Below are 26,172 nucleotides of genomic sequence, written 5' to 3' on the forward strand. Positions count from 1 at the left end.
TGTCTCGGAGCGCTACTGAGAATTCCTTCGACCTCATGGCTTGGTTTTTGCTCTGACATGCACTGTCAACTGTGGGACCTTTATATAGACAGGTGTGTGCCTTTCGAAACACAGTCCACCTCCAATCAAGTTGTAGAAACATGTCAAGGATGATCAATGGAAGCACCTGAGCTCAATTTCGAGTCTCATAGCAAAGAGTCTGAATACTTATGTAAGTAAGGTATTTCTGTTTTATTTTAATAAATTAGCAAACATTTCTATAAACCTGTTTTCGCTTTGTCATTATTGGGTGTTGTGTGTAGCATGATTATTTTATTTAATCAATTTTAGAATAAGGCTGTAATGTAACAAAATTTGGAAAAAGTCAAGATGTCTGAATACTTACCGAATGCACTGTATATATATATTTTTTCAATTGAAAAGGACTGGAATTGGTCAAACTCTCAGTTTAATACATGTACAAAATGATCATTTTCCCCTAAAAGCATGATGGTCATGACTTGTTTACATGAAAGGGGAGCATTACTTGTCTCCGCAGACAATCGATCTGAGATTGACTTAAGTTTCAGTCATGGGATTCATTTTTGCTTTAACCCCTGCAAGTGTGTACAACAAGGCCTACAATTCTTAGCTTGTTCACATCCAACCTTTTTGAGGTAGCACTGCTGTGATTATGCCGATATAGTGAGGAAGAAATCATTATGACTTGTTCATTGGCTGTTTGCTAGCTCCAGCATTTTAGTGAAGTGAAACAGACACGGGTCACTGTAAACGTGATCGTGCGTGTTCTTTTGCTATTTCAATAGCTCGGCTGTCTACTGATCTGTACTCCAATGTCAAGGTTGTCATAGTCTTCATAGTCATTGAGAAATAAGCCTTAGGATGTCATATGACTCAGTACCAACGTCACACTGCTTGAGTAGTTCCCTTTTTACAGTTTGACAAAGCAAAGTTGAAAAATGTAAATGCATAGAAAGCAATTTAGGAGCACAATGACAGTTATTTGAGGTATTAAAGCTAGAATCCTTCATTTGTCTAGGCACACTGGTACTCCTAAATACAAATTCCAGGTCGCACAGCAAAATATTTTTTTCCAGGTCGCACAGCCCCGTGGAATAGGATCTTAACTCAGTAAAGACACATGTAGTCCAACTTAAACTGTTGTGTTAATCATCCATAAACGTCAAAGGGAGATACTGTATGAGTTGGAGCTTGAGTATGGCCAATACAGAGTTAAAATATCTGACCCTCTTTCTTTCTGCTGTCTCCTCTCAGTAATGGCGACGTGGCCCTGCTGAACTGCACAGCAATTGTCAACACGAGTAACGAGACTCTGACGGACAAGAACCCCATTTCTGAGAGCATCCTCTTACACGCTGGGCCTGAGCTTCGAGACGAGCTGCTCAAACTGAACGGTAGGGGGCACCACTGAGTCATCAGGTCAAGGACAGCATGCCTGGGTTGCTCTTAGTCAGCACAAAACAAGAACATATTTTTCAATGGATGAGGTACTATATCAACTTGATCAATCAGAATGCTTATTTTTGTTGTCCAACTTCTCCTATTCGTTTGTGTCTACTGAACATGACCTTGTGTTATGCTGTCAAAATGAATGTCATGTGTTAACATCATGTGAGCACTGGAGACAAACACATTAATGTCAGCTTTTTATACCACTTGCTCATTTTCAAACAGGAAAAAAGTGTTGGATTGGGTCTTGTTGCTATGCAAATCCCTTTCAAGGCTATGTTCATGGTGAAGAATGTTCTATTTGTGTGTTCTGTGTGGGATGTATGTGTGTATTCATGTGTATGTGTTTATCCACAGGATGTCGGACAGGCGAGGCGAAAATGACCAAAGGCTTTAACCTGGCGGCACGCTTTATCATCCACACGGTGGGCCCCAAGTACAAAGCCAAGTACAGGACGGCTGCTGAGAGCTCACTGTACAGCTGCTATAGGAACGTAATGCAGCTCGCCAAGTAAGAAATTAACTCATCATTAGTCTACATGAGGTTGACTGTATTGCATAGGTACAACACATTGTTCTATGTGTTCCACCTCGGGTTCATTTGGCTAGCTGCATTCCACTAGGTGTGACTGGGACAGCAGGCCTGTTGATTACATCACAGCTTGTTTACACACGAGTGTTCTCTCCCCACATAACACACATCTGTGTGGAGCGTGAGGTGCTCCCTTACTGCCCATTTAACCTCATGATTTTAGTAAAAAACAATTTACTGTGTTTGTGGTGTTTACTGTACTGTCAATTGAATGGGTTTTGTGGTGTGTACTGTTAGTATGTGGAGCTGTGTGTGAGCTGTTGTTTGTGTCTCTGCAGAGAACAGGCCATGGCGTCTGTGGCCTTCTGTGTGGTAAGCACAACTAAGAGAGGATACGCACTAGAGGACGCCACACACATCGCCTTTAGTAAGAACGCACACACACACAGCACACATTCACTAATAATGATCTCTCATACAGTAGTATAAAGTATACCATGTCACATCATTTTAAGTAGCTCACATGTGGCTGTCAACTATTTTATTTATTTGTTAGAAATTTTGCAGGATGAAATCTCTTGAGATGCATCCTCTCGTTTTCAAGAGTATCCAAATGAAATAAACTCAAACAAACAAACAAACACTACTTAGAAACAAGAATAAGAAGGCAACTACTGTCTAATAATATCAATGAAGTAATAATATTTAAAAACAAAAACTTACATTAACAGCAAATGAAAAGTTGTAATGAAAAGTTGTAACTACTAATAGGCCTACAACTAATAAAAACAACTACTACAACTACCAATACAACTAATATAACTACTGCTACAGCTACTAATATAACTAATAAAACTACTGCTACAACTACTAATACAACCCCCCCACCTTGCGAGCAAAACATTTTAGTGGCCCCCCTCTTGATAGCAGAGAGAAAAGTTTTAGAGTTAATTTCCTGCAATTCTACACATTTTGCCATGGAGTGTAGAGAACATTTTGCAGTTTGAAAGCAAGTTTTCTACAAATCTTCATATTTTGCCATGGGCGGCGTGATTTAGCAATTTTATAACAAATTTCATGCAATTCTACACATTTTGCCATGGGGCGGAAACAGAAGAAAATCATTATAATTTTTTTGTTTTTGGAAATTGGCCGCCAGTTGCCCATCCCTGATATGCATACATACATACTGAACAAAAATATAAATGCAACATGTAAAGTGTTGGTCCCATGTTTCATGAGCTGAAATAAAAGATCACAGAAATGTTCCATACGTACAAAAAGCTTATTTCTCTCAAATTTTGTTCACAAATTTGTTTACATTCCTGTTAATGAGCATTTCTCCTTTGCCAAAATAATCCATCCACCTGACAGGTGTGACATATCAAGAAGCTGATTTAAACAGCATGATCATTACACAGGTGCACCTTGTGCTGGGGACAATAAAAGGGCACTCTAAAATGTGCAGTTTTGTCACAACACAATGCCACAGATGTCTCAAGTTTAGAGGGAGCGTGCAATTGGCATGCTGACTGCAGGAATGTCCACCAGAGCTGGTGCCAGATAATTGATTGCCACCTCCAACGTCGTTTTAAGAGAATTTGGCAGTACGTCCATGATTTTGACTAGTCTCCCAATCCCTGCCGCTGAAAAACATCATTTTTACATTTACATTTTAGTCATTTAGCAGACGCTCTTATCCAGAGCGACTCACAGTTAGTGAGTGCATACATTTTTCATACTGGCCCCCCGTGGGAATCGAACCCACAACCCTGGTGTTGCAAGCGCCATGCTCTACCAACTGAGCTACAGGAGGGCCCACATCCCCACAGCATGATGCTGCCTCCACCATGCTTCACCATAGGGATGGTGCCAGGTTTCCTCCAGACGTGACGCTTGGCATTCAGGCCAAAGAGTTCAATCTTGGTTTCATCAGACCAGAGAATCGTGTTCCTCATGGTCTGAGAGTCTTTAGGTGCCTTTTGGCAAACTCATAGCGGGCTGTCATGTGCGTTGTACTGAGGAGTGGCAACCGTCTGGCCACTCTACCATAAAGGCCTGATTGGTGGAGTGCTGCAGAGATGGTTGCCCCTCTGGAAGGTTCTCCTATCTCCACAGAGGAACTCTAGAGCTCTGTCAGTGACCATCGGGTTCTTGGTCACCTCCCTGACCCAAGACCCTTCTCCCCCGATTGCTCAGTTTGCCGGGCGGCCAGCTCTAGGAAGAGTATTGGTGGTTCCAAACATCTTCCATTTAAGAATGATGGCCACTGTGTTCTTGGGGACCTTCAACGCTGCAGAAATGTTTTGGTACCCTTCCCCAGATCTGTGCCTCGACACAATCCTGTCTCAGAGTTTTTGTTTTTAATACATTTGCAAACATTTCTACAAACCTGTTTTCGCTTTGTCATTATGGGGTATTTTGTGTAGATTGCTGAGGAAATTGTTTTATTTAATCAATTTTAGAATAAGGCTGTAACGTGACAGTGGAAAAAGTTAAGGGAACAAAGTGGAAAAAGTTAAGGGGTCTGAATACTTTCCAAGGCACTGTACATATTTAAAAATATCTCCACATGGTGATGTTTATAATAGTTAAAAACAAACAGTTTGTTCTTAACATTTGAAAAAGGGCTTTCTTATATTCATTTTGTGATTTATTGATGCACTGAATTCTATAGGTAAATGATTCCAGTCAGTTGGCCCTTTGTATCTGAAAGATCCTACTCCAATCTCATTGGAATTTGTAAATGCTGCTGTTGTCGAAAGCAGTAGTGTGAGTCTTGTATAGTTACAGTATCTCACAAAAGTGAGTACACCCCTCACATTTTTGTAAATATTTGAGTATATCTTTTCATGTGACAACACTGAAGAAACGACACTTTGCTACAATGTAAAGTAGTGAGTGTACAGCTTGTATAACAGTGTAAATGTGCTGTCCCCTCAAAATAACACAACACACAGCCATTAATGTCTAAATCGCTGGCAACAAAAGTGAGTACACCCCTAAGTGAAAATGTCCAAATTGGGCCCAAAGTGTCAATATTTTGTGTGGCCACCATCATTTTCCAGCACTGCCTTAACCCTCTTGGGCATGGAGTTCACCAGAGCTTCACAGGTTGCCACTGGAGTCCTCTTCCACTCCTCCATGACGACATCACGGAGCTGGTGGATGTTAGAGACCTTGCACTCCTCCACCTTCCGTTTGAGGATGCCCCACAGATGCTCAATAGGGTTTAGGTCTGGAGACATGCTTGGCCAGTCCATCACCTTTACCCTCAGCTTCTTTAGCAAGGTAGTGGTCGTCTTGGAGGTGTGTTTGAGGTCGTTATCATGTTGGAATACTGCCCTGCGGCCCAGTCTCCGAAGGGAGGGGATCATGCTCTGCTTCAGTATGTCACAGTACATGTTGGCATTCACGGTTCCATCAATGAACTGTAGCTCCACAGTGCCGGCAGCACTCATGCAGCCCCAGGCCATGACACTCCCACCACCATGCTTGACTGTAGGCAAGACACACTTGTCTTTGTACTCCTCACCTGGTTGCCGCCACACACGCTTGACACCATCTGAACCAAATAAGTTTATCTTGCTCTCATCAGACCACAGGACATGGTTCCGGTAATCCATGTCCTTCGTCTGCTTGTCTTCAGCAAACTGTTTGCGGGCTTTCTTGTGCATCATCTTTAGAAGAGGCTTCCTTCTGGGACGACAGCCATGCAGACCAATTTGATGCAGTGTGCGGCGTATGGTCTGAGCACTGACAGGCTGACCCCCCCACCCCTTCAACCTCTGCAGCAATGCTGGCAGCACTCATACGTCTATTTCCCAAAGACAAACTCTGGATATGACGCTGAGCACATGCACTCAACTTCTTTGGTCGACCATGGCGAGGCCTGTTCTGAGTGGAACCTGGCCTGTTAAACCGCTGTATGGTCTTGGCCACCGTGCTGCAGCTCAGTTTCAGGGTCTTGGCAATCTTCTTATAGCCCAGGCCTTCTTTATGTAGAGCAACACTTATTTTTTTCAGATCCTCAGAGAGTTCTTTGCCATGAGGTGCCATGTTGAACTTCCAGTGACCAGTATGAGGGAGTGTGAGAGCGATGACACCAAATTTAACACACCTGCTCCCCATTCACACCTGAGACCTTGTAACACTAACGAGTCACATGACACCGGGGAGGGAAAATGGCTAATTGGGCCCAATTTGGACATTTTCACATAGGGGTGTACTCGCTTTTGTTGCCAGTGGTTTAGACATTAATGGCTGTGTGTTGAGTTATTTTTAGGGGACAGCAAATTTACACTGTTATACAAGCTGTACACTCACTACTTTACATTGTAGCAAAGTGTAATTTCTTCAGTGTTGTCACATGAAAAGATATAATCAAATATTTACAAAAATGTGAGGGGTGTACTCACTTTTGTGAGATACTGTAGGTGTTCCTTAATATATACAGGGACATTTAAGTTGATAGATTTCAAAATAAATTGGTACCAATGCAGTTGTTTTCTGTTTGAATTTAGTGATTCATACATTGTGCAATGATGTGTCTTATAATTGCACCCAATAATGAATTGGCAAAGATTGTTATAAATTACATTTAATTCGCTAAGTAAGGTCTTGGTTGTGTTTTTGTAGAGCTCACCATAGGATGTATTTCTAATGGATATAGTAAAACAATTCATAGATCTGTATAGTAACCCAAACTTATAGTTAACTGTTTTTCTAATATAATCAGAATCAATCCCAGATATTTCAAACAATCAACACATTCAACCCTTGCAACTATTCATACTGGCATGATGTTCCATAACTCATCCATGATCTATGTGAAACATATGACTGTGTGTCTGGAGTGTGTAACTGTGTGTGTGTTTGCAGGAACGGTCCGCAGGTTTCTCGAGAACCATGGAGAGAGCATAGAGATGGTGGTGTTCGCTGTGACGGACATGGAAGAGGTTTGTTCTTATATTCTTCTCTGCACATACCTGTGACGTTTACACATTCCTAGGTTTACATGCACGTAACTGCACTGGCTTATTCTTAGGGCAACCAACTTATTTTCTGGAGTGTAACTGAACTCAGGGTTATGTTTGGAGCTGTGTTTCGAAGTCCATGGTTTATTGTGATTATTCACTAATTTGTAATTCGTAGAGAACGTAAAATATTTCAAAGATGACATGAGTGTTCCAGTATAAGGTGATTATTGATGTCAAAAGAAGGTAAACACAACAGACCAACTATTTTATTGATAAGGAGAATACATTAGGGTTTTTGTGTTAGAATGCATGTGTGAGTGTGTGGCATTATCTTATATATGTATGTGTGTATGTGTGTGTGTGTGTGTGTGTGTGTGTGTGTGTGTGTGTGGTTAACATCGTTTTTGTATGTGTCTTAGCCTACATACAGGAAGCTACTTCCTCTCTACTACCCTCGTTCTGAGGAAGAGGAGCGTGCCAGCCTGCCCCTAATCCCTGCCGACATTGGCAACTCGGAGGGTGAGCCTGTAGTCCCAGAGAGACAGATCCGCATCGCCGAGAAACCAGGCAGTCTGGAAGGTAAGACTACATTTCACATAACCCCCTAGGTGCGACTCATCTCCGAGCTGTAAAGCTGAACATGGTTTCAATATGTTTACCATAGTAACAACTTCCATTCCATGTAGGTGATGCATTGTATGAATACATGGTGATAATAGACCTGCTGCCACCAGCAGTCCTTCGTCTCTGTGCAGCAGCTGTAGACCCTGGAGTCTGAACAGCACATAACTGGCTAGTGCTGCCTAGTTTAGAAGCAGATTATCTGTGTCCATGGAGACACATTCAGTGGACATAGGAGAAGAATGCAGGATGATCTGTCATAGTCCAGTCAGTGGAACATCTCAGTCATACCCTCAGCCAGTGGTGGAACACACACACACAACACACAGACCGAGTGATGGATCTTACATCAGAGTGGAAGGCATTAGGAGCCGTCTAATTGTTAAATTAAACATGTCTTCCTGTTGATTAATATTTTCCACTGAGCACCATGCTGCACTGACAGGTGCACTAACTGCAGAGAGGAGGACATACAGTGCCTTTGGAAAGTATTCAGACTCCTTTATTTTTTCCACATTTTGTTACGTTACAGCCTTCTTCTAAAATGGATGACATACAACATTTTCCTCAGCAATCTACACACAATACCCCATAATGACAAAGCGAAAACAGGTTGTTAGATTCTTGCAAATTTATACAAAATAATAAACAGAAATACCTTATTTACATAAGTATTCAGACCCTTTGCTATGCGACTCGACATTGAGCTCAGGTGCATCCTGTTTCCATTGATCATCCTTGAGATGTTTCTACAACTTGATTGGAGTCCCATGTGGTAAATTAAATTGATTGGACATGATTTGGAAAGGCACACACCTGTCTATATAAGGTCCCACAGTTGACAGTGCATGTCAGAGCAAAAACCAAGCCATGAGGTCGAAGGAATTGTCCGTAGAGCTCCGAGACAGGATTGTGTCGAGGCACAGATCTGGGGAAGGGTAACTAAGCATTTCTGCAGCATTGAAGGTCCCCAAGAACACAGTGGCCTCCATCATTCTTAAATGGAATTAAATTTGAAACCACCAAGACTCTTCCTAGAGCTGGCCGCCCGGCCAAACTGAGCAATCGGGGGAGAAGGGCCTTGGTCAGGGAGGTGACCAAGAACCCGATGGTCACTCTGACAGAGCTCCAGAGTTCCTCTGTGGAGATGGGAGAACCTTCCAGAAGGACAACCATCTCTGCAGCACTCCACCAATCAGGCCTTTATGGTAGAGTGGCCAGATGGAAGCCACTCTTAAGTAAAAGGTACATGACAGTCCGCTTGGAGTTTGCCAAAAGGCACCTAAAGACTCTCAGACCATGAGAAACAAGATTCTCTGGTCTGATGAAACCAAAATGTAACTCTTTGGCCTGAATGCCAAGCGTTACGTCTGGAGGAAACCTGCCACCATCCCTACGGTGAAGCATGGTGGTGGCAGCATCATGCTGTGGGGATTTGGGAGACTAGTCAGGATCGAGGGAAATATGAACGGAGCAAAGTACAGAGAGATCCCTGATAAAAACCTGCTCCAGAGCGCTCAGGACCTCAGACTGGGGGCGAAGGTTCACCTTCCAACAGGACAACGACCCTAAGCACACAGCCAAGACAACGCAGGAGTGGGATCGAGACAAGTCTCAATGTCCCTGAGTGGCCCTGCCAGAGCCCGGACTTGAACCCGATCGAACATCTCTGGAGAGACCTGAAAATAGCTGTGCAGCAACGCTCCCCATCCAACCTGACAGAGCTTGAGAGCATCTGCAGAGAAGAATGGGAGAACTCCCCAAATACAGGTGTGCCAAGCTTGTAGCGTCATACCCAACAAGACTCGATGCTGTAATCGCTGCCAAAGGTACTTCAACAAAGTACTGAGTAAAGGGTCTGAATACTTATGTAAATATGATATTTCAGTTATTTAAATTAAATAAATTAGCAAAAATGTCTAAAACCTTGTTTTTGCTTTCTCACTATGGGGTATTGTGTGTAGATTGATGAGGGGAAAAAACTATTTAATCAATTTTAGAATAAGGCTGTAACGTAACAAAATGTGGAAAAAGTCAAGGGGTCTGAATACTTTCCGAAGGCACTGTATGTCTTCAATAAAGGAATCCAAGATGGCCTCCCTCTTGTATTCAGATGTTTTCTGTGGTGCTGAATATGTTTCTCTTTCAGTAAGAGTGTTTTTAGTTTTGTTTATGTGTTTGTGTACTAAACTAAAGGACTGGACTGGTGTACTTTAGTTACTTGTGTTCATATTAGCCATGTGTATGTTTGTGTTAGTATCAACATTGTGTGTGTACCTCTCTTTGGATGACTGTTGTCCATATGGGGCTCAGCCCTAGATAGAAACTCCAGACCCAGAGGTGTCGATCCAAGACAAACAGGCTGTGTGTGTGTCAGGCCCAATGACAACAAACACTGGAATAAACACACACACACTCCGCCTAATCCAGAGGGGCCATGGGTGAGCTGCTTCTCTTGCCTTGGGCTGTCCACCCAGTCCTGAGCCATCCAGCCCAAGGTCTAGACACACACACCGGAGAAACAGGCCTGGTTTCACAACCAGTGAACATGTGATGTTTCATGCTGTGTTTGTGTGGCTTTTCACACCAATGCTTTGAAAGATTATATTTGTTGATACAACATTGAGGGAGATTGTGTTTTATGTCTTTTAGAGTTGGAAGTAGTTTTCATAGAATGATGTGTGTGTGTACTGGATAGATGACTGTGAGGAGGAGACTCTGGACTCAGACCTGGGCCAGGTGGGGACTCATGCGTTTGCCCGGATGGAGGGAGATGTGGACAAACAGCGCAAACTCATCCTGCAGGGCCAGCTGTCTGATGCAACCATGCACAAACAGCACCAGAGAAAGTGAGTCTAACACAAGTTGTAAACAGAGATGGGCAGTATTTCTGTTACGTGTATTTGAAATACGTATTTGAATTATTTTGTATGTTGTATTACACTGAGCTGAACTACACTCCAATGTATTTTGTAACAAGATACTTTCGAAAGCTGTAATTAGTATTTTCAAAATACAATTCTATACCATTTCTTTATAGTGGTTCACAATTGTATGACCCCCTTTCACCCTACATTGGTATCAAACGTCTGATGGCACTATGGTGTAATAAGAGCGTCTGCTAAATGAACAAAATGTAAATATAAAAATGAACAATTGCCAAGTATTATTCTATTGAGCTCCTCCCCAAAACAAGGCCAATGGCAATACCCAGTGTGCTTTGCAATTGTTCATTTTCACATATACATTTACATTTTGGTCATTTAGCAGACACTCCTATCCAGAGTGACAGTGCATTCAACTAAGGTAGATGAACAACAACATATCACAGTCATAGCAAGTAAGACGTTTCTGTAACCGTTACTGAGAATGTTGTTTCTGTTCAGCCGGCTACTTGCAAATGTATTTTTGTATTTTAAAATACAAAACACATGTATTTTAATGAAATACGATACTTTGCAAAAGTATCTTATTCTATTTTGATACATTGGTCTTTAGGGTATTTTGTAGTTTTATGCCCATCCCTGCTTGTACACTACATTCCTACCATGCATTTATTAACATTCACAGTACACCCTAAGCAGTACAGTACTGAGTGTTGACATAATGTGTTATAACGCTCCTGTTGTCGCAGTTATAACCGCTGGTTATGTCGAGCCAGGGCAGAGGACTTGTCTGACATAGCAGCACTGAAAGCCTTATATCAAACTGGTGAGTCGAGAGAGAGTGTGTTCGTGCGTGCGTGCATCTTTTTTCTTTATGTGTTTGATCTCTGGTGGGTTGGGGACGGAAATCCTTTTTCCAGCTCATTGAACACAGCATCAGGGGGTGAGATAATCCGTTTTCTCATTTTTCGTTCTCAGGATTAAAAATGGCCAGTAATGAAACGGCCTCCGTGGTCATGGCAGGACGTCTTACTCTCATTCTCTCCCTCTTTCTCTTACACTCTGTCTATATCTCTTGCCTCATTCTCTCTGTTCACACTCTTTCATTTGGTTTCATTTAGTTATTTGGTTCATTCATTTGTATTTATTTTTCAGGCGATAGTGATTATGTAGTGGGGCTCATAACACCCTCCTATTTCAGTGAGTGTAATTGTCCCATGTTTCCTCTAGGAGGCAGCGTAGTAACACTGGCAGGCCACTGGGCCAGAATCTGTGATGTGATGTGTGTGTGTGTGTGTGTGTGTGTGTGTGTGTGTGTGTGTGTGTGTGTGTGTGTGTGTCCACAGGTGTTGACATGTGTGGCAGGACGGTGATGGTTCTTGTGGGCAGAAATATTCCTGTCACCCTCATCGACATGGAAAAGGTACCAGGCCTCATTCGGAGGCAACATCATGAACATTACTGTTTTAATGGTTCGATAGAAAACAGATTAATATTGTTGCTCTGTGAGAAAGCCTTAACCGCTCCACCATGTGTGTGTCTCCACTGCAGGCCCTGTTGTACTTCATCCATGTCATGGATCACATCACAGTGAAGGAGTATGCAATGGTTTACTTCCACACTCTGACCGGAGAACACAACCATCTAGACTCTGAATTCCTTAAGAAGCTCTACGAGATTGTAGACGCCAAGTAAGACACATACACCACACGTGTTATTGATATAGTGAGGCGAGAGAGAGCTAGATTAACTGAAGGCAATAGAGACAATTAGACTGTTACCAGATATGACGTGCAAATCAAATCTGAACGTGTAAGATGAAACTGGTCTTCAGCAAGTCCTATCCATGAATGAGGTTTTACCATGAAATCGTTCTGGGCTCCATGATCTGTCAGTTTGTTCTTTAGAGTACAGTTGGCTCATCCTCCAGTAAGACCAGTGCAGGTTTATCACCTTTTTGTATAGCATCCAAACATATTGTTCACACTACCATGAAGCCAAGGAGCTCGGAGACGGTTTCCAAAAAGTGATGCATTGGCAGTGAGGCGCCCCAAATCAGAGACGCTAACATTATGAAAGCATTAGCATTTCTTGCCAGCTCTACAACCTTCACTGAACAAACAGCCTGTTGCAGACAACAATCGGCCATGAATGAACTTCATGTGCAATTAAAGAAAACAGCATCAGGTTCTGTGTGACTTTAAAAAAATCTCCCCTCTTCTGTTTCAAGACTAAGAAAAGCACCATACACTTTAACTTAGCAGTACCAATGTCAACACTATACACCCTAACCTTACGTGCCTCTCTGCTTGCCTCTATTTGAGTCTAAGATGAGGTCAACCACTAAACACTTTTTTTCTGTCTACTCACACCATCACACTGGACTGGAGCTGAAAACCACATACTGCCAATGAAAACCAGAAGCCTTCTCACCCTCAACCCTACAGCCATAGAAAAGGCAGCTCCAGTCACACCCACACTATCTCCTCAGCAGTGGGCAGTTTCACCCAGTCATTCTGAGACATCTAGAGGGAGATATTGACTGTCAATCAGTCTCTGGACATACTACACAACTTCCTCTTTTGTGAAGAATGGAGATTCCAGTCTGAAGCTAGTTTTTATAGTCATTGAAAAATTCTTAATCCGACCGTATCTGTTGGGGTTTTTATCTAGTGTTCCTTTGATATAACAGAAAGTAATCTCACTTATTAGTAGATCAACTGAGTTTCCACCAAATCAAATCTTATTTGTCACATGCGCCGAATACAACAGGAGTAGACCTTACAGTGAAATGCTTACTTACAAGCCCTTAACCAACAATGCAGTTTTAAGAAAAGTAAGTGTTAAGTAAAAAATTGATAAGTAAAAAAAAAAAAAAAAAAAGGAACAAATAATTAAAGAGCAGTAGTAAAATAACAGTAGCGAGGCTATATACAGGGGGTACCGGTACAGAGTCAATGTGCGGGGCCACAGGTTAGTCGAGGTAATATGTACATTTAGCTAGAGGTAAAGTGACTATGCATAGATAATAAATAGTAGCAGCAGCGTAAAAAGAGGGGGGAGGGGGGAGGAGGGGGGGGGGGGACAATGCAAATAGTCTGGGTAGCCATTTGATTAGCTGTTCAGGAGTCTTATGGCTTGGGGGTAGAAGCTGTTAAGAAGCCTTTTGGACCTAGACTTGGCGCTCTGGTACCGCTTGCCGTGCGGTAGCAGAGAGAACAGTCTATGACTAGGGTGGCTGGAGTCTTTGGCAATTTTTAGGGCCTTCCTCTGACACCGCCTGGTATAGAGGTCCTGGATGGCAGGAAGCTTGGCCCCAGTGATGTACTGGGCCATACGCACTACCCTCTGTAGTGCCTTGTGGTCGGAGGCCGAGCAGTTGCCATACCAGGCGGTGATGCAACCAGTCAGGATGCTCTCGATGGTGCAGCTGTATAACTTTTTGAGGATCTGAGGACCCATGCCAAATCTTTTCAGTCTCCTGAGGGGGAATAGGCTTTGTCGTGCCCTCTTCACGACTGTCTTGGTGTGTTAGGACCATGATAGTTTGTTGGTGATGTGTGCACCAAGGAACTTGAAGCTTTCAACCTGCTCCACTACAGCCCCGTTGATGAGAATGGGGGCGTGCTCAATCCTCCTTTTTCTGTAGTCCACAATCATCTCCTTTCCCACAACGTGATCAAGACAGAGGTTGTTGTCCTGGCACCACACGGCCTGGTGTCTGACCTACTCCCTATAGGCTCTCATCGTTGTCGGTGATCGGGCCTACCATTGTTGTGTCGTCGGCAAACTTAATGATGGTGTTGGAGTCATGCTTGGCCATGCAGTCATGGGTGAACAGGGAGTACACGGGGGACTGAGCACGCACCCCTGAGGGGCCCCCGTGTTGAGGATCAGCGTGGCAGATGTGTTGTTACCTACCTTTACCACCTGGGGGCAGCCCGTCAGGAAGTCCAGGATCCAGTTGCAGAGGGAGGTGTTTAGTCCCAGGGTCCTTAGCTTAGTGATGAGCTTTGAGGGCGCTATGGTGTTGAACGCTGAGCTGTAGTCAATTAATAGCATTCTCACGTAGGTGTTCCTTTTGTCCAGGTGGGAAAGGGCAGTGTGGAGTGCAATCGAGATTGCATCATCTGTGGATCTGTTGGAGCAGTATGCAAATTGGATTGGGTCTAGGGTTTCTGGGATAATGGTGTTGATGTGAGCCATGACCAACCTTTCAAAGCACTTCATGCCTACAGATGTGAGTGCTACGGGTCAGTAGTCATTTAGGCAGGTTACCTTAGTGTTCTTGGTCACAGGGACTATGGTGGTCTGCTTGAAACATGTTGGTATTACAGACTCAGACACTTGCCAGTTGGTCAGCGCATGCTCGGAGTACACATCCTGGAAATCCATCTGGCCCTGCGGCCTTGTGAATGTTGACCTGTTTAAAGGTCTTACTCACATCGGCTACGGAGAGTGTGATCACACAGTCGTCCGGAACAGCTGATCCTCTCATACATGCTTCAGTGTTGCTTGCCTCGAAGCGAGCATAGAAGTGATTTAGCTCATCTGGTAGGCTCGTGTCACTGGGCAGCTCGCGGTTGTGCTTCCCTTTGTAGTCCGTAATAGTTTGCAAGCCCTTCCACATCCGACATTCCACATTCCACATCCGACGACCAATAAAAAGGACTGGCGACATTAGGAACTCTGTTTTGGTGAGCTCTTTAGAGTTGGCTTTTGGACTTAGCAGAGATCTGTTTTGGAAATGACTATTCTATCCCTAGGCCTAGACCAAGAAGAGAACCTCAAGAACCTGTCTGGCTGGGGAGATGAGGGAGTGAGAGGCTGTTCCACCATGGAGACAGATGGGTTAGAATTTGGCCCTAAAGGATTGTCCCTGGCCCAAACAAGGCCATATTCTACCTCCCTGTAGTGTCTTCGAGGTCTCTCAGAACACTGATGAAACTGGTTAAATGGTAATTTGCTTGAGGCGGTTTTTGCAAGTGCCCTGTAAGCTTGTACTGGCTATGGGTGGTTACTGTGAACACAATGTACCTCCAAAAGATGATGGGTTTGTTCCACATTATATGAAATGGGACTAAAACCATGTAATTACATGGTAGTTACATAGGCAGGTTTAGTGTATTGATATTGCAAGTACATTGGTAGTCTATGTCGGAGAGGCGTGGGAAAGGGTAGAGGGTTGTGTCTTTGTTTGTGTTTCCGTGTGTGCAGGTTTCCGTGCTCTTGGATGGCCTTGGGTTAATTTTGGGGGGGACAGTACCATGTGCCTTGGTCTGAGGAAATCGCTACATTTGGAGCAGTTTCATGGACATTTGTCCGTTTTGTAAAAATGCACTCTCTTCTTTCTGGACATTTTTTATATATTGCTGTTTTTTTCTTCTTCTCAATAAGCACAAATATAAGTCATCGTTATAATAATAATGACAACTATGTAACATGCTAGCCAATAGTGATGTGTTTGTGAATTAATTCTGTAGTTGATGTTTTTTGCTTTGTTTTATATTCCAGGTTTAAGAAGAACTTGAGGGCTTTCTACTTTGTACACCCCTCGTTTCGCTCCAAGGTAAAGTACAGTACTTCCCTTTTACTGCTTCTCCAAACTCTGTTATATGTATTTATACTACTGTGTCTAAAAGGCATTGCTGTTATATGTATTTACTGTGCATTCGGGAAGTATTCAGACCCCTTGACTTTTTCCACATTTTGTTACGTTACAGGCTTGAAAAATGGATTCAATTGTTTTTTCCCCCTCATCAATCTACACACAATATCCCATAATGACAAAGCATTTTTTTGTGCATTTTTAAATATTTTTTTAAATAACTGAAATATCACATTTACATAAGTATTCAGACCCTTTACTCAGTACTTTGATGAAGCACCTTTGGCAGCGATTACAGACTTGAGGCTTCTTGGGTATGACGCTACAAGCTTGGTATTTGGAGAGTTTCTACCATTCTTCTCTGCAGATCCCCTCAAGCTCTGTCAGGTTAGATAGGGCGAGTCTCTGCACAGCTAAGTCCGGGCTCTGGCTGGGCCACTCAAGGACATTCAAAGACTTGTCCCGAAGCCACTCCTGCGTTGTCTTGGCTGTGTGCTTAGAGTCGTTGTCCTGTTGGAAGATTAACCTTCACCCCAGTCTGAGGTCCTGAGCATCTCTCTGTACTTTGCTCCATTCATCTTTCCCTCGATCCTGACTAGTCTCCCAGTCCCTGCTGCTGAAAAACATCCCCACAGCATGATGCTGCCACCACCATGTTTCATCGTAGGGATGGTGCCAGGTTTCCTCCAGACATGACGCTTGGCATTCAGGCCAAAGAGTTCAATCTTGGTTTCATCAGACCAGAGAATCTTGTTTCTCATGGCCTGAGTGTCTTTAGGTGCCTTTTGGTAAACTCCAAGCGGACTGTCATGTCATTATGGGTTATTGTGTGTAGATTGATGAGGAAAATGTAATCCATTTTAGAATAAGGCTGTAACGTAACAAAGTGGAAAAAGTTAAGAGGTCTGAATACTTTCCGAATGCACTGTATACTACTGTGTCTACAAGGCATTGTTGGGATATGTACATACGCTACGGTTGGGGACAATTCCATTTCAATTCAGGAGGTACACTGAAATTCCAATTCTCTTCAATGATTTTCAATGAGGAAAACTTGGAATTGGAATTTGGTTTACTTTCTGAATTGACTGGAATTTAAATGAAATTGACCCCTACCCCGGTATATACTATATATGTATTCAGTGTATGTACAATGCAACAATCTCTTTGGCTGCTTTGACGCCACTGTGTTTTCAAACCTCTGTCTAGTTCACAACCTTTTCTGACCTAGAACTGCAGGGCTCTACACACACGCGCACAGCCCTTTAGATGGGACAAGGCTCACAGTGTAGCAATGTACTAATTGGTTGATTTTAAAGGATCCATGATCTCAGAGGTAGCCCTGAGGTGTGTATGACTGACGGGGCTAGGCATTGTGGGAAATGGGTTTAAATGGTTTGGAATGAGAAGCAGAGCTACTAAAGAGCAGAGTGGAAGTCTATTGGCGATATTCAATCAAACCTAATAAGTGGATTTTAGGGAGAAGTAAATTAGTTTCAATAGACTACCTCTTAAACACAGAGGAATGCTTCAGCCAAAACGCATCCATGCTTGGTAAACAAACCAGTATTACAATTGAGCATTTAGGCCAGGTTTCCCAATCCGGACACAAGACTAACAAAGAACTTTCAATGGAGAAAGTGGTTCATCTGTGTCCGGGAAACAGGCACTGTTATCCCCCACCTATTTTTGTTGTTGTTGCTATTTCCACTATTACCAGTGTTTTTCGATGTATCTGATCTTATCATGTTAATTTATCTGTGTGTCAGGTGTCCACCTGGTTCTTCACAAGGTTCAGTGTGTCAGGGATGAAGGAGAAGGTCCATCATGTAGAGACCCTCCAGCAGCTCTTCACCTGTATCCTGCCTGAACAGATAGACATCCCCCCCTTCGTCCTGGAGTATGACGCACGGGTGAGGCCCTACACACTACTCTGTCTAGTTTACTAACCTTGTTGACCGACATCTGCAAGGCTCCACGCACTCACACACATTCACTCAAGCATTCAGAATTGTGGGTACAGTGCATTCGGAAAGTATTCAGAGCCGTTCACTTTTTCCACATTTTGTTACGTTACAGCCTTATTCTAAAATGTATTAAATAAATGTTTGGCCTCATCAATCTACACACAATACCCAACGAATGACAAAGTGAAAATAGGTTTTAGAAATATTTGCTAATTTATCAAATTAAATTAAAAAAATACACTACCGGTCAAAAGTTTTAGAACACCTACTCATTCAAGGGTTTTTCTTTTCTTTTTACTATTTTCTACATTGTAGAATAATAGTGAAGACATCAAAACTATGAAATGACACATTTGGAATCATGTAGTAACCAAAAAAGTGTTAAACACATCAAAATACATTTTATATTTGAGATTCTTCAAATAGCCACCCTTTGCCTTGATGACAGCTTTGCACACTCTTGGACCTGAAAATAGCTGTGTAGCGACGCTCCCTATCCAACCTGACAGAGCTTGAGAGGATCTGCAGAGAAGAATGGGAGAAACTCCCCAAATATTTACATTTACATTTTAGTCATTTAGCAGACGCTCTTATCCAGAGCGACTTACAGTTAGTGAGTACATACATTTTTCATACTTTTTTTCAAATACAGGTGTGCCAAGCTTGTAGCTTCATACCCAAGAAGACTCGAGGCTGTAATCGCTGCCAAAGTTGCTTCAACAAAGTACTGAGTAGAAGGTGTGAATACTTATGTAAATGTAATATTTCAGTTTTTTATTTTTTATACATTTGCAAACATTTCTAAAAACCTGTTTTTTGCTTTGTCATTATAGGGTATTGTGTGTAGATTTTATTTTTATTTAAGGCTGTAACGTAACAGAATGTGGAAAAAGTGAACGAGTCTGAATACTTTCCGAATGCACTGTATATTCCCACATTGTATCAGATTCTAAGTGTTGCACTTGTGTGTGTTACGATTTAAAATGTAACATGTACCTTATCTTCTTCTGACTATTTTTGTTGGGTTCAAAGGACCCAATTGTCTGCAAAAAGAAAAATGGCAGTTTGGTCAATTTGTTGTAATGGTTGTGATCCATCACTGGAAATGAAACGGGAATTGTTATGTAGTTGAATACAATTGAGTTATTTATCCTGGGTTATTTCAAGGTCACTGGTCACAGAATCACAAAGATGTCATTAAATGGTTTCTAAATGGAGGTTTGTTTCTTAAAAAAGCAGTGAGGGTGGTTGAAAAGCGATAGGAAGTTACTTTGGGCCTGCTCACTAAAAATAGTCCATCAAAACGTGGGGCGGGAAACACGGCTCTTTGGGAATTACCATGGGGAACACTACAGTAGATTAATTCTACTGCAGGAGCGAGAGGTAGAGAGAAAGAGGTAGACCAACCAACAGTGAGACAATGAAGTACAGCACTATAGCAAATGACCAAAAGGTCATGAATGTATGAGGAGGACCTCTCATATCTTATCTAATGTCAAAGTTCCCTTAAACAGCACATTGCCAAGACTGATGTTGTAGTAGTTTCTGTTGCCTAGGGGCATTCCACTCTGTGTTCTATGGTTATATGCTTGACCTGAATAATATGTATGCAATCCTCTGGGCTGTTTTTACAATATCCTGTAAACTGCATGTCTTTAGAATTAGATCATGTATTGTACTGTATATAACATGGAGCCCTTACAACGACACCAAGTAGCTTGTTTATTTTGTCTTTCTTGCTACGTGGATATTATTGTACCCATTTGTTTTCCAGATGTTTTATTGAGACATAACACCCACTCGGACCCCCCCATGTATCCATATAAGATGGATGTAAACACTTGATATTCCTTTTAGTATATTTACACAGGTCTGTGTGTTTTACTCTAAACTCAATTTGTCATCCAGAGTTATCAATCTTAATCAGATGGAAACCAGAACTGAAAAGAATGAGAGTAACACAATGGCTCTTTAAAATATTTAATTTGATCTTGTGTTGACATAAGTCAGAGAGGGGAAATTATGCAATCACTCCTTTTTTTGTCTTTTTTGGTTGTTGCAATCACTCCTTACTGGCTCTGGGTGACTCATTTGTTAGTTTGTGGCGTTGGTTAATTTGTAAGCTCAAATACTTGATTATGCTGATCTTTCTCTTCTTGTTCTTGTTTTGCCTGGGTCTGTGTTGGTTTAGATTGTCCTTGTTTTGCCTGGGTCTGTGTTGGCTTAGATTGAGTAAGGAATGTCTTTGAAGTGGAGGCTCCATTATGGATTTATGGATCTATCTGACTGTAGATTATTTGAGTTGATGTTGCACAGTGTTGCACTTCTTCTAGCTCTTAATGCTAACTATGGTAACCATCTCAGTCTCTCCCCTCGCTACCCTGGCCTATGAGTGCATCAGCATCTGCGTTCAACTGCAGAGCGGCTGGCGATAGCCCTTCAAATGATCCAAGCGTTGGTCCCATTTGGATTTAGCCACAAGGCTGTGGACAGAGATTATTACTGTGCACCAGCCTGCTTACCACTTTCTAAGGGAGAAAAACTGGAACACTGAGATGTCCACCGTTACAAAAATGTACCAGAAAAACACTGCCATTAAATTATTTTATATCAGTGCAGGCTCCTCAGAGGAGGAAGGGGAGGACCATCCTTCTCAGTAAATTTCATAAAAATTAAAATAGTGCAACATTAGTGATCATTTTTAGATAAAACTATACTAAATACACTGAGTATACAAAACATAAATAACACCTGGTCTTTCCATAACATAGACTGACCCGGTGAATCCAGGTGAAAGTTATGTAAGGGATAATCAACGAGGGGCTATGCGTTCTCTGGAAAATAATGAACAACGTGGAAGCTGTGTTCCACGATGCGCTAGCGGAGTGGAACTGACATTCCACGGAGTTGCATTATTTTCCAGAGAACGCATAGAGCCCCGAGTTGATTATCCCTTTTATACCATGGCTATAATTGAACACATTTGCCACTAGAAATGTGTTCAACATCCACTGAAGTGGAGAGCAAGTTTACTAGATGACTACAGTAGTTGTCGTGGTAACCAAACAGACTTGCTAGTTTAGCTAACCAAACCATCAGTCCTAGCTTGCCATTATGAAAATTGAATTCAACAATGCCAATAATGTTTTCAATTCGACTTTTGCTTTCAAAAAGCAGCTCAAACAGAACGTGTAAGAATGAACTATAGCCATTGAATTCTACCGTGCAAATATACCATGCATTATAGGGAATTATAAACTGCGTGGTTCGAGCCCTGAATGCTGATTGGCTGACAGCCATGGTATATCAGACCGTATACCATTTATTTTTACTGCTCTTATTACATTGGTAACCAGTTTATAATAACAATAAGGCACCTCGGGGGTTTGTTGTATATGGTCAATATACCACAGCTAAGGGCTGTATCCAGGCACTCTGCATTGCATTGTGCATAAGAACAGCTCTTAGCCGTGGTATATTGGCCATATATCACACCCCCTCGGGCCTTATTGCTTAATTATACAACGGGTGGATCTAATCCTGAATGCTGATTTGGTTAAAACCGCATTCCAGCAGGTGTCTATTCCACAAGTTACCACCTATTTACTGTTTTCCAACTGACTGCGCAATCCACTGTCTCATCAGCCCAGCCAGGCAATTTATAAACTTAATCTCCACTATAAAAAGCATCTAGACTTTTTTCTCAGCCAGTCGAAATCATGAATCAGCTGGCATAATTTTATGGATATATACAAAGACATTTCAATAGAAAACGGGTAAAACGAAATGAAATGCAGCTAGTTTGCTGTCTTTCCAGCTTCAGTTCGAAGTGATTGTGTTAGCAGTGTCCTGATGAGAGCATATTTTCAATGCCAGGCGAAGTTGTGCATCATTAGCTCATTGTTATAAATGTACCCAAATAAATAAAGCTAGAAAACAGCTTAAACAAACGCAAATGCAGCTACTTTGCTATTATTCTGTCTGCACTGTTTGACGTGACTGCAAGTTAGCCGTAGAGAATTAATCTAGTACTGAAAGCAAAAGCTACAGCTAGCTAGCACTGCAGTGCATAAAGTGTGGTGTAGTTTACTCCGAGGGAGAAAGGCAATAGTTGAACAGTTTTTAACAATGTACGTTCTTAAAAAATTAAGGAGAAGCAGCAGAGGGAGAGCTAACTATATTTCATTGTATATTTTTTTCTTCTTAGTTTACCTTTCACATACTTAGCTAATGCAGCTAATTTAGCCTACTCAACAACCTGACTCAGAAAGGAATGCTATTTATGTTAGCTAGCTGGCTAAGGCTATCCAACACCGCAACTCTTCCAAGTCAAGGTTCGCTTTCAGTTTTATTCATTTATTGCCACCGGGGCCCGCTGGTGTAACTGCTTGCTGTACACTGTACTGTGTGATTGTACACATGGATTGGATAGTGGGTTTACTAACGTGTTAATTCTAGTTTGTTGACTTTAATGTTAATATGGTGACAACGATGTAGGCTATGTAGTGATTATTATTTAACGTTTATGGTATGAAGGTTTGGCTTGGAGAGGTTTTTGTGCCTGGTTACAGACAGCTGTTGTGTTGTACTGAAGTCCACAAGCAAAGGGAAAAGGTGAGAGGAGGAGAGTGCGTAGATGCGAGAAGGAATTATACAATGAGCGAAGTGATGAATGCTTTATGTGGCTGCAATGAAAGTGAACTGTGGGTGAGCAGGGGTGTATTCATTACGCCGATTCTGTTGCAAAATGTTTCTTAAATGGAAGCAAATGAAACGAGGGACCTACCTGAATTTGTCCAAAATAAACTATTGTTTTGTTTGGACTAATGATTACTAATGATTACACCACAGATCCGCTAGATGCAGGCAAGAGTGTGCAAGGCAGTATTGAATGTGTCACTATCTGTCACCTTGATTACTCCAATTTGTCTCTCAACCTGTGCACCTACATTATAAACTTTAATTTGTAGGCTAGGTTGTAGCAACCTCATGATGGGTATAGGGCAAATTCGAGTATCATGAAGTAACCTTTCAATGTTACTTTGAGCAGGGTGAATAGAATATGAATGACAGTCATTCAATATGCTGTAATAGAAATAAGGCCTTGCTCATTGAAAAAAAATATCCTCCCTAATCTTGAACGGCAACGACCACCACTGTTTTATATAGAAGGGATGTTTATTCAGTAGGCATTCCTATCCAGAGACATTTAGTTGGAAATGCCAGTTTGTATATTTACTCAGGTTTGTGTGTTCTACTCAACTCCATTTGTCACTGGAGTTATCTAACTAAATCAGAGGCAAACCAGGCCTACAAATTAATGAGAGAATTATACAATGTCTCTTTAATATCTTTTATTTGATCTTTCATTACGCTTTCATTGCCTTTTTTGGTAACGTCTCTGGATTTTGCAGTCAAAATGCTCTCGGCTGACTACTGCACACACACACAGTGCTGTGTGTAACCTGATAGAAAAACCTAAAACATCAAGCAATGTCTATAACCTCATTATAATGACAATACCCTGTACTGTATGTGTTTGTCTCTGTGTATTTTAGGTGAATGGTGCTTACCGCCCCTCCCACTCCTCCAGCCTGTGAATGGACCAATCAGAACTCAGACCGAGAGATATCAAAGGCCAAGGACTATTTTAGACTCACTACATCTACAGTCACATAACTGGCTCCACTTCCTGGTTTTGACCAGCAGGAACTCTGTGGTTTAGCTCCTTGACCAGATTATAAGACACCCAGGGCATCAGTGGTCCTAGGTGGATTTTGAGTGGGATTTTGCTCTGCCTGGGAACTCACAAGGACAGTATGACACTCTGAGAAGCCTGGATACTAATGAACCTAGGATTATGTTTTTTATTAGGGGTGTGATACAATCAGATGACAGACAGACAAATGGGTCTCTCTGTGACGGAGCCTGTGGAACTCACCTACCTATCCCAGGACACACCAGTGGCCTGTCTTAATCCTGCCTGTGTGTGTGTGTGCAGGCGAGAGACATCAGTCATGTTTCAAATGTTTAATTTTTGCACAACTTCAACCTTCAACAACTAGGTTGAAGGTTATATGTGTTCACAATCACAAGCTGTTTTTAGGTGTCCCAGAACCTAGTGTCCACACTATCCTTTTCCACCTTCTCTGTTTCTTATTGAATGCACATGGTTGAAATCGTTTATCAAGTTTATGGAAACTAGCATGTGCCTCACATGAAACACAATGATACCATAAACATAATTCTACTACGCTCAAACCTACTGCTTTTTTCAGAATACCAAATGAACTTTGTGTTAGCCATGCAGTCATATTCTTCATACGTACGTTAACTTGATTTCTCCTTTGTTACCTACTCTGTTATATTGTGCTATTATTTCAATGTATGCCAGCCTTGCTCTTCTGTCAATGAACACACATGCTTTCCTGAGACATGTTAGTGAATAAAATACTGTATTGAGAGCCACACATTGTATAGGCTATATAGTAGTTCATGGTTGAGTATCAGCTGAAGTTAGTCTTGTTTTAGTGGTCCATAGAGAAAAGATGTAGTCATCTGAGATTTGAGCTGCATCCTAATACATTCTGTCCCAATACATTCTGTGCCAAGATAGAGACTTTTTAATTTCGAGGTAAATACGTGAAAATAAACAGTCGTACCATTCTGATCTATGCTGTCCTTGTTGCGTGTTTTGAAATTTGATCTGCTGTTGATCCATATTGTGAGGGGTTGTGCGCTTTTGGGAAATACACTCATACATTGTTTTTGTGCACTTTGATTGGACTTTTGTTGAGCCAGTTCCTTCTGATATCAAGCCACGGGTCAGTTATATCCCCTAACCTAACTTCTCATTAATCACAACAAGGAACATTAAAAATACTTTGTCAAGATTCTTGTTCAGTGTAGGATTGTTGGGTCTAGTAATTCAGTTTGAGAACACTTGCATGTATGAACATACTGTACTTAAATATATTAATTACAATTATTAAAGTGCTTAAAAATAGCTTCTGTCAAACTGTGTTATGGAAAACGTCTGTGCTGTGGCCCCACAACCCTGTAAGAACAGGGGATAAAAAGAGGGAGAAGGCGACAGATAAGCAGTGGCGGGATAAACAGCAGGTGTTTCACACAGAATCACTTTTTCCACAGAAAAGAGACATCTCTTCCAGGAAGCTGTGAAGTGGTCTCTCTGATTAAAACTTGTCCTCTCGCCTCTTTTTTACTCTCTTTTCTTCTCCTCCACTCCTCTCACCCTGTCCTTCCACCTGCCCTCTCCCTAACCTTCCATCCATCCTTCACCAATTCCCTCCTTTTATCATTTATCTTTTTTGATCCATTTGTTAATCAAAGCCGAATTATAGCTTTGGATGGAGACAAAGATGGGAGAGCGGGATGGGATGACGAGGCAGCTAGAAGAGAGGGGGTAAATCCATCATCCACACACCTCACTCTGTGATCGAGGGATTAGTTGGGTACAATTGTGTGGCGGACACAGCAACACACACATAAACCTGGCCATCTTTCGCTCTGCTCTCTGGAGTGGAGAGGGGTCAGGAGGATCAACACTGCTACACTAACAGGGATTAAGAGACAAAGTTTCTGATCACAGAAAGTGTGTTCTGTTTATGGCTTTCAGTTTAACTGATTTTGCCCTACTGGAGGATGAAGAAGGCTAAGGCCCAAAGCACGTCCTTTGGAGTGCTGCCCATTCCATTCTCTATGTAGCTGTTGATGACCACTGAGTAAAGGACTTCAGTCCCAATGGGCGCTCTCTTATGTGAATGCAATCAGGGTTGTCAATGATCACCATGTGCCTGAGTCCATTACATCTTACTTTCTTTGATGTTGGATTTATACAGACTCCTCCACTGAATAGAGCAAACGTGACTTCCCAATGTCCATATCAGTAATTACTTACAGTTACACACGCTCAGGAGAATAGCCTTTGAACAGATCACCATCAAACCACAATTCTATAGTACACAGAGTGGATGAGACCTACAAGTGACCTTGGCCTTGATTGTAAAGCATGTAGTCTAAGGCTCACCATTGCACATTTCTGTCCATGAGCGCAGCCAAGAATTACTCCTCTGAAATATCTTCACTC

The 26,172-nt window shown here is 42.0% G+C and overlaps 1 protein-coding gene across 1 annotated transcript in view; it reads left to right on the forward strand.

Moving 5' to 3' along the window:
- Positions 1-25,068, forward strand: part of gdap2 (ganglioside induced differentiation associated protein 2) — a 28,553-nt gene extending 3,485 nt beyond the window's left edge. The window contains exons 3-14 of the mRNA XM_084179520.1: positions 1,276-1,415; positions 1,828-1,981; positions 2,341-2,429; positions 6,884-6,960; positions 7,401-7,560; positions 10,301-10,451; positions 11,237-11,313; positions 11,834-11,910; positions 12,039-12,178; positions 16,002-16,056; positions 17,865-18,008; positions 23,621-25,068. Of these exons, the coding sequence (XP_084035646.1) occupies positions 1,276-1,415; positions 1,828-1,981; positions 2,341-2,429; positions 6,884-6,960; positions 7,401-7,560; positions 10,301-10,451; positions 11,237-11,313; positions 11,834-11,910; positions 12,039-12,178; positions 16,002-16,056; positions 17,865-18,008; positions 23,621-23,662 (1,306 nt within the window). The 3' untranslated portion in view covers positions 23,663-25,068. The remainder of the gene's footprint in view (positions 1-1,275; positions 1,416-1,827; positions 1,982-2,340; positions 2,430-6,883; positions 6,961-7,400; positions 7,561-10,300; positions 10,452-11,236; positions 11,314-11,833; positions 11,911-12,038; positions 12,179-16,001; positions 16,057-17,864; positions 18,009-23,620) is intronic.
- The last annotated feature ends 1,104 nt before the right edge of the window (positions 25,069-26,172 follow it).

This window comes from Coregonus lavaretus (assembly GCF_964263955.1).
Source record: "Coregonus lavaretus genome assembly, chromosome: 16".
Taxonomy (NCBI): Eukaryota; Metazoa; Chordata; class Actinopteri; order Salmoniformes; family Salmonidae; genus Coregonus; species Coregonus lavaretus.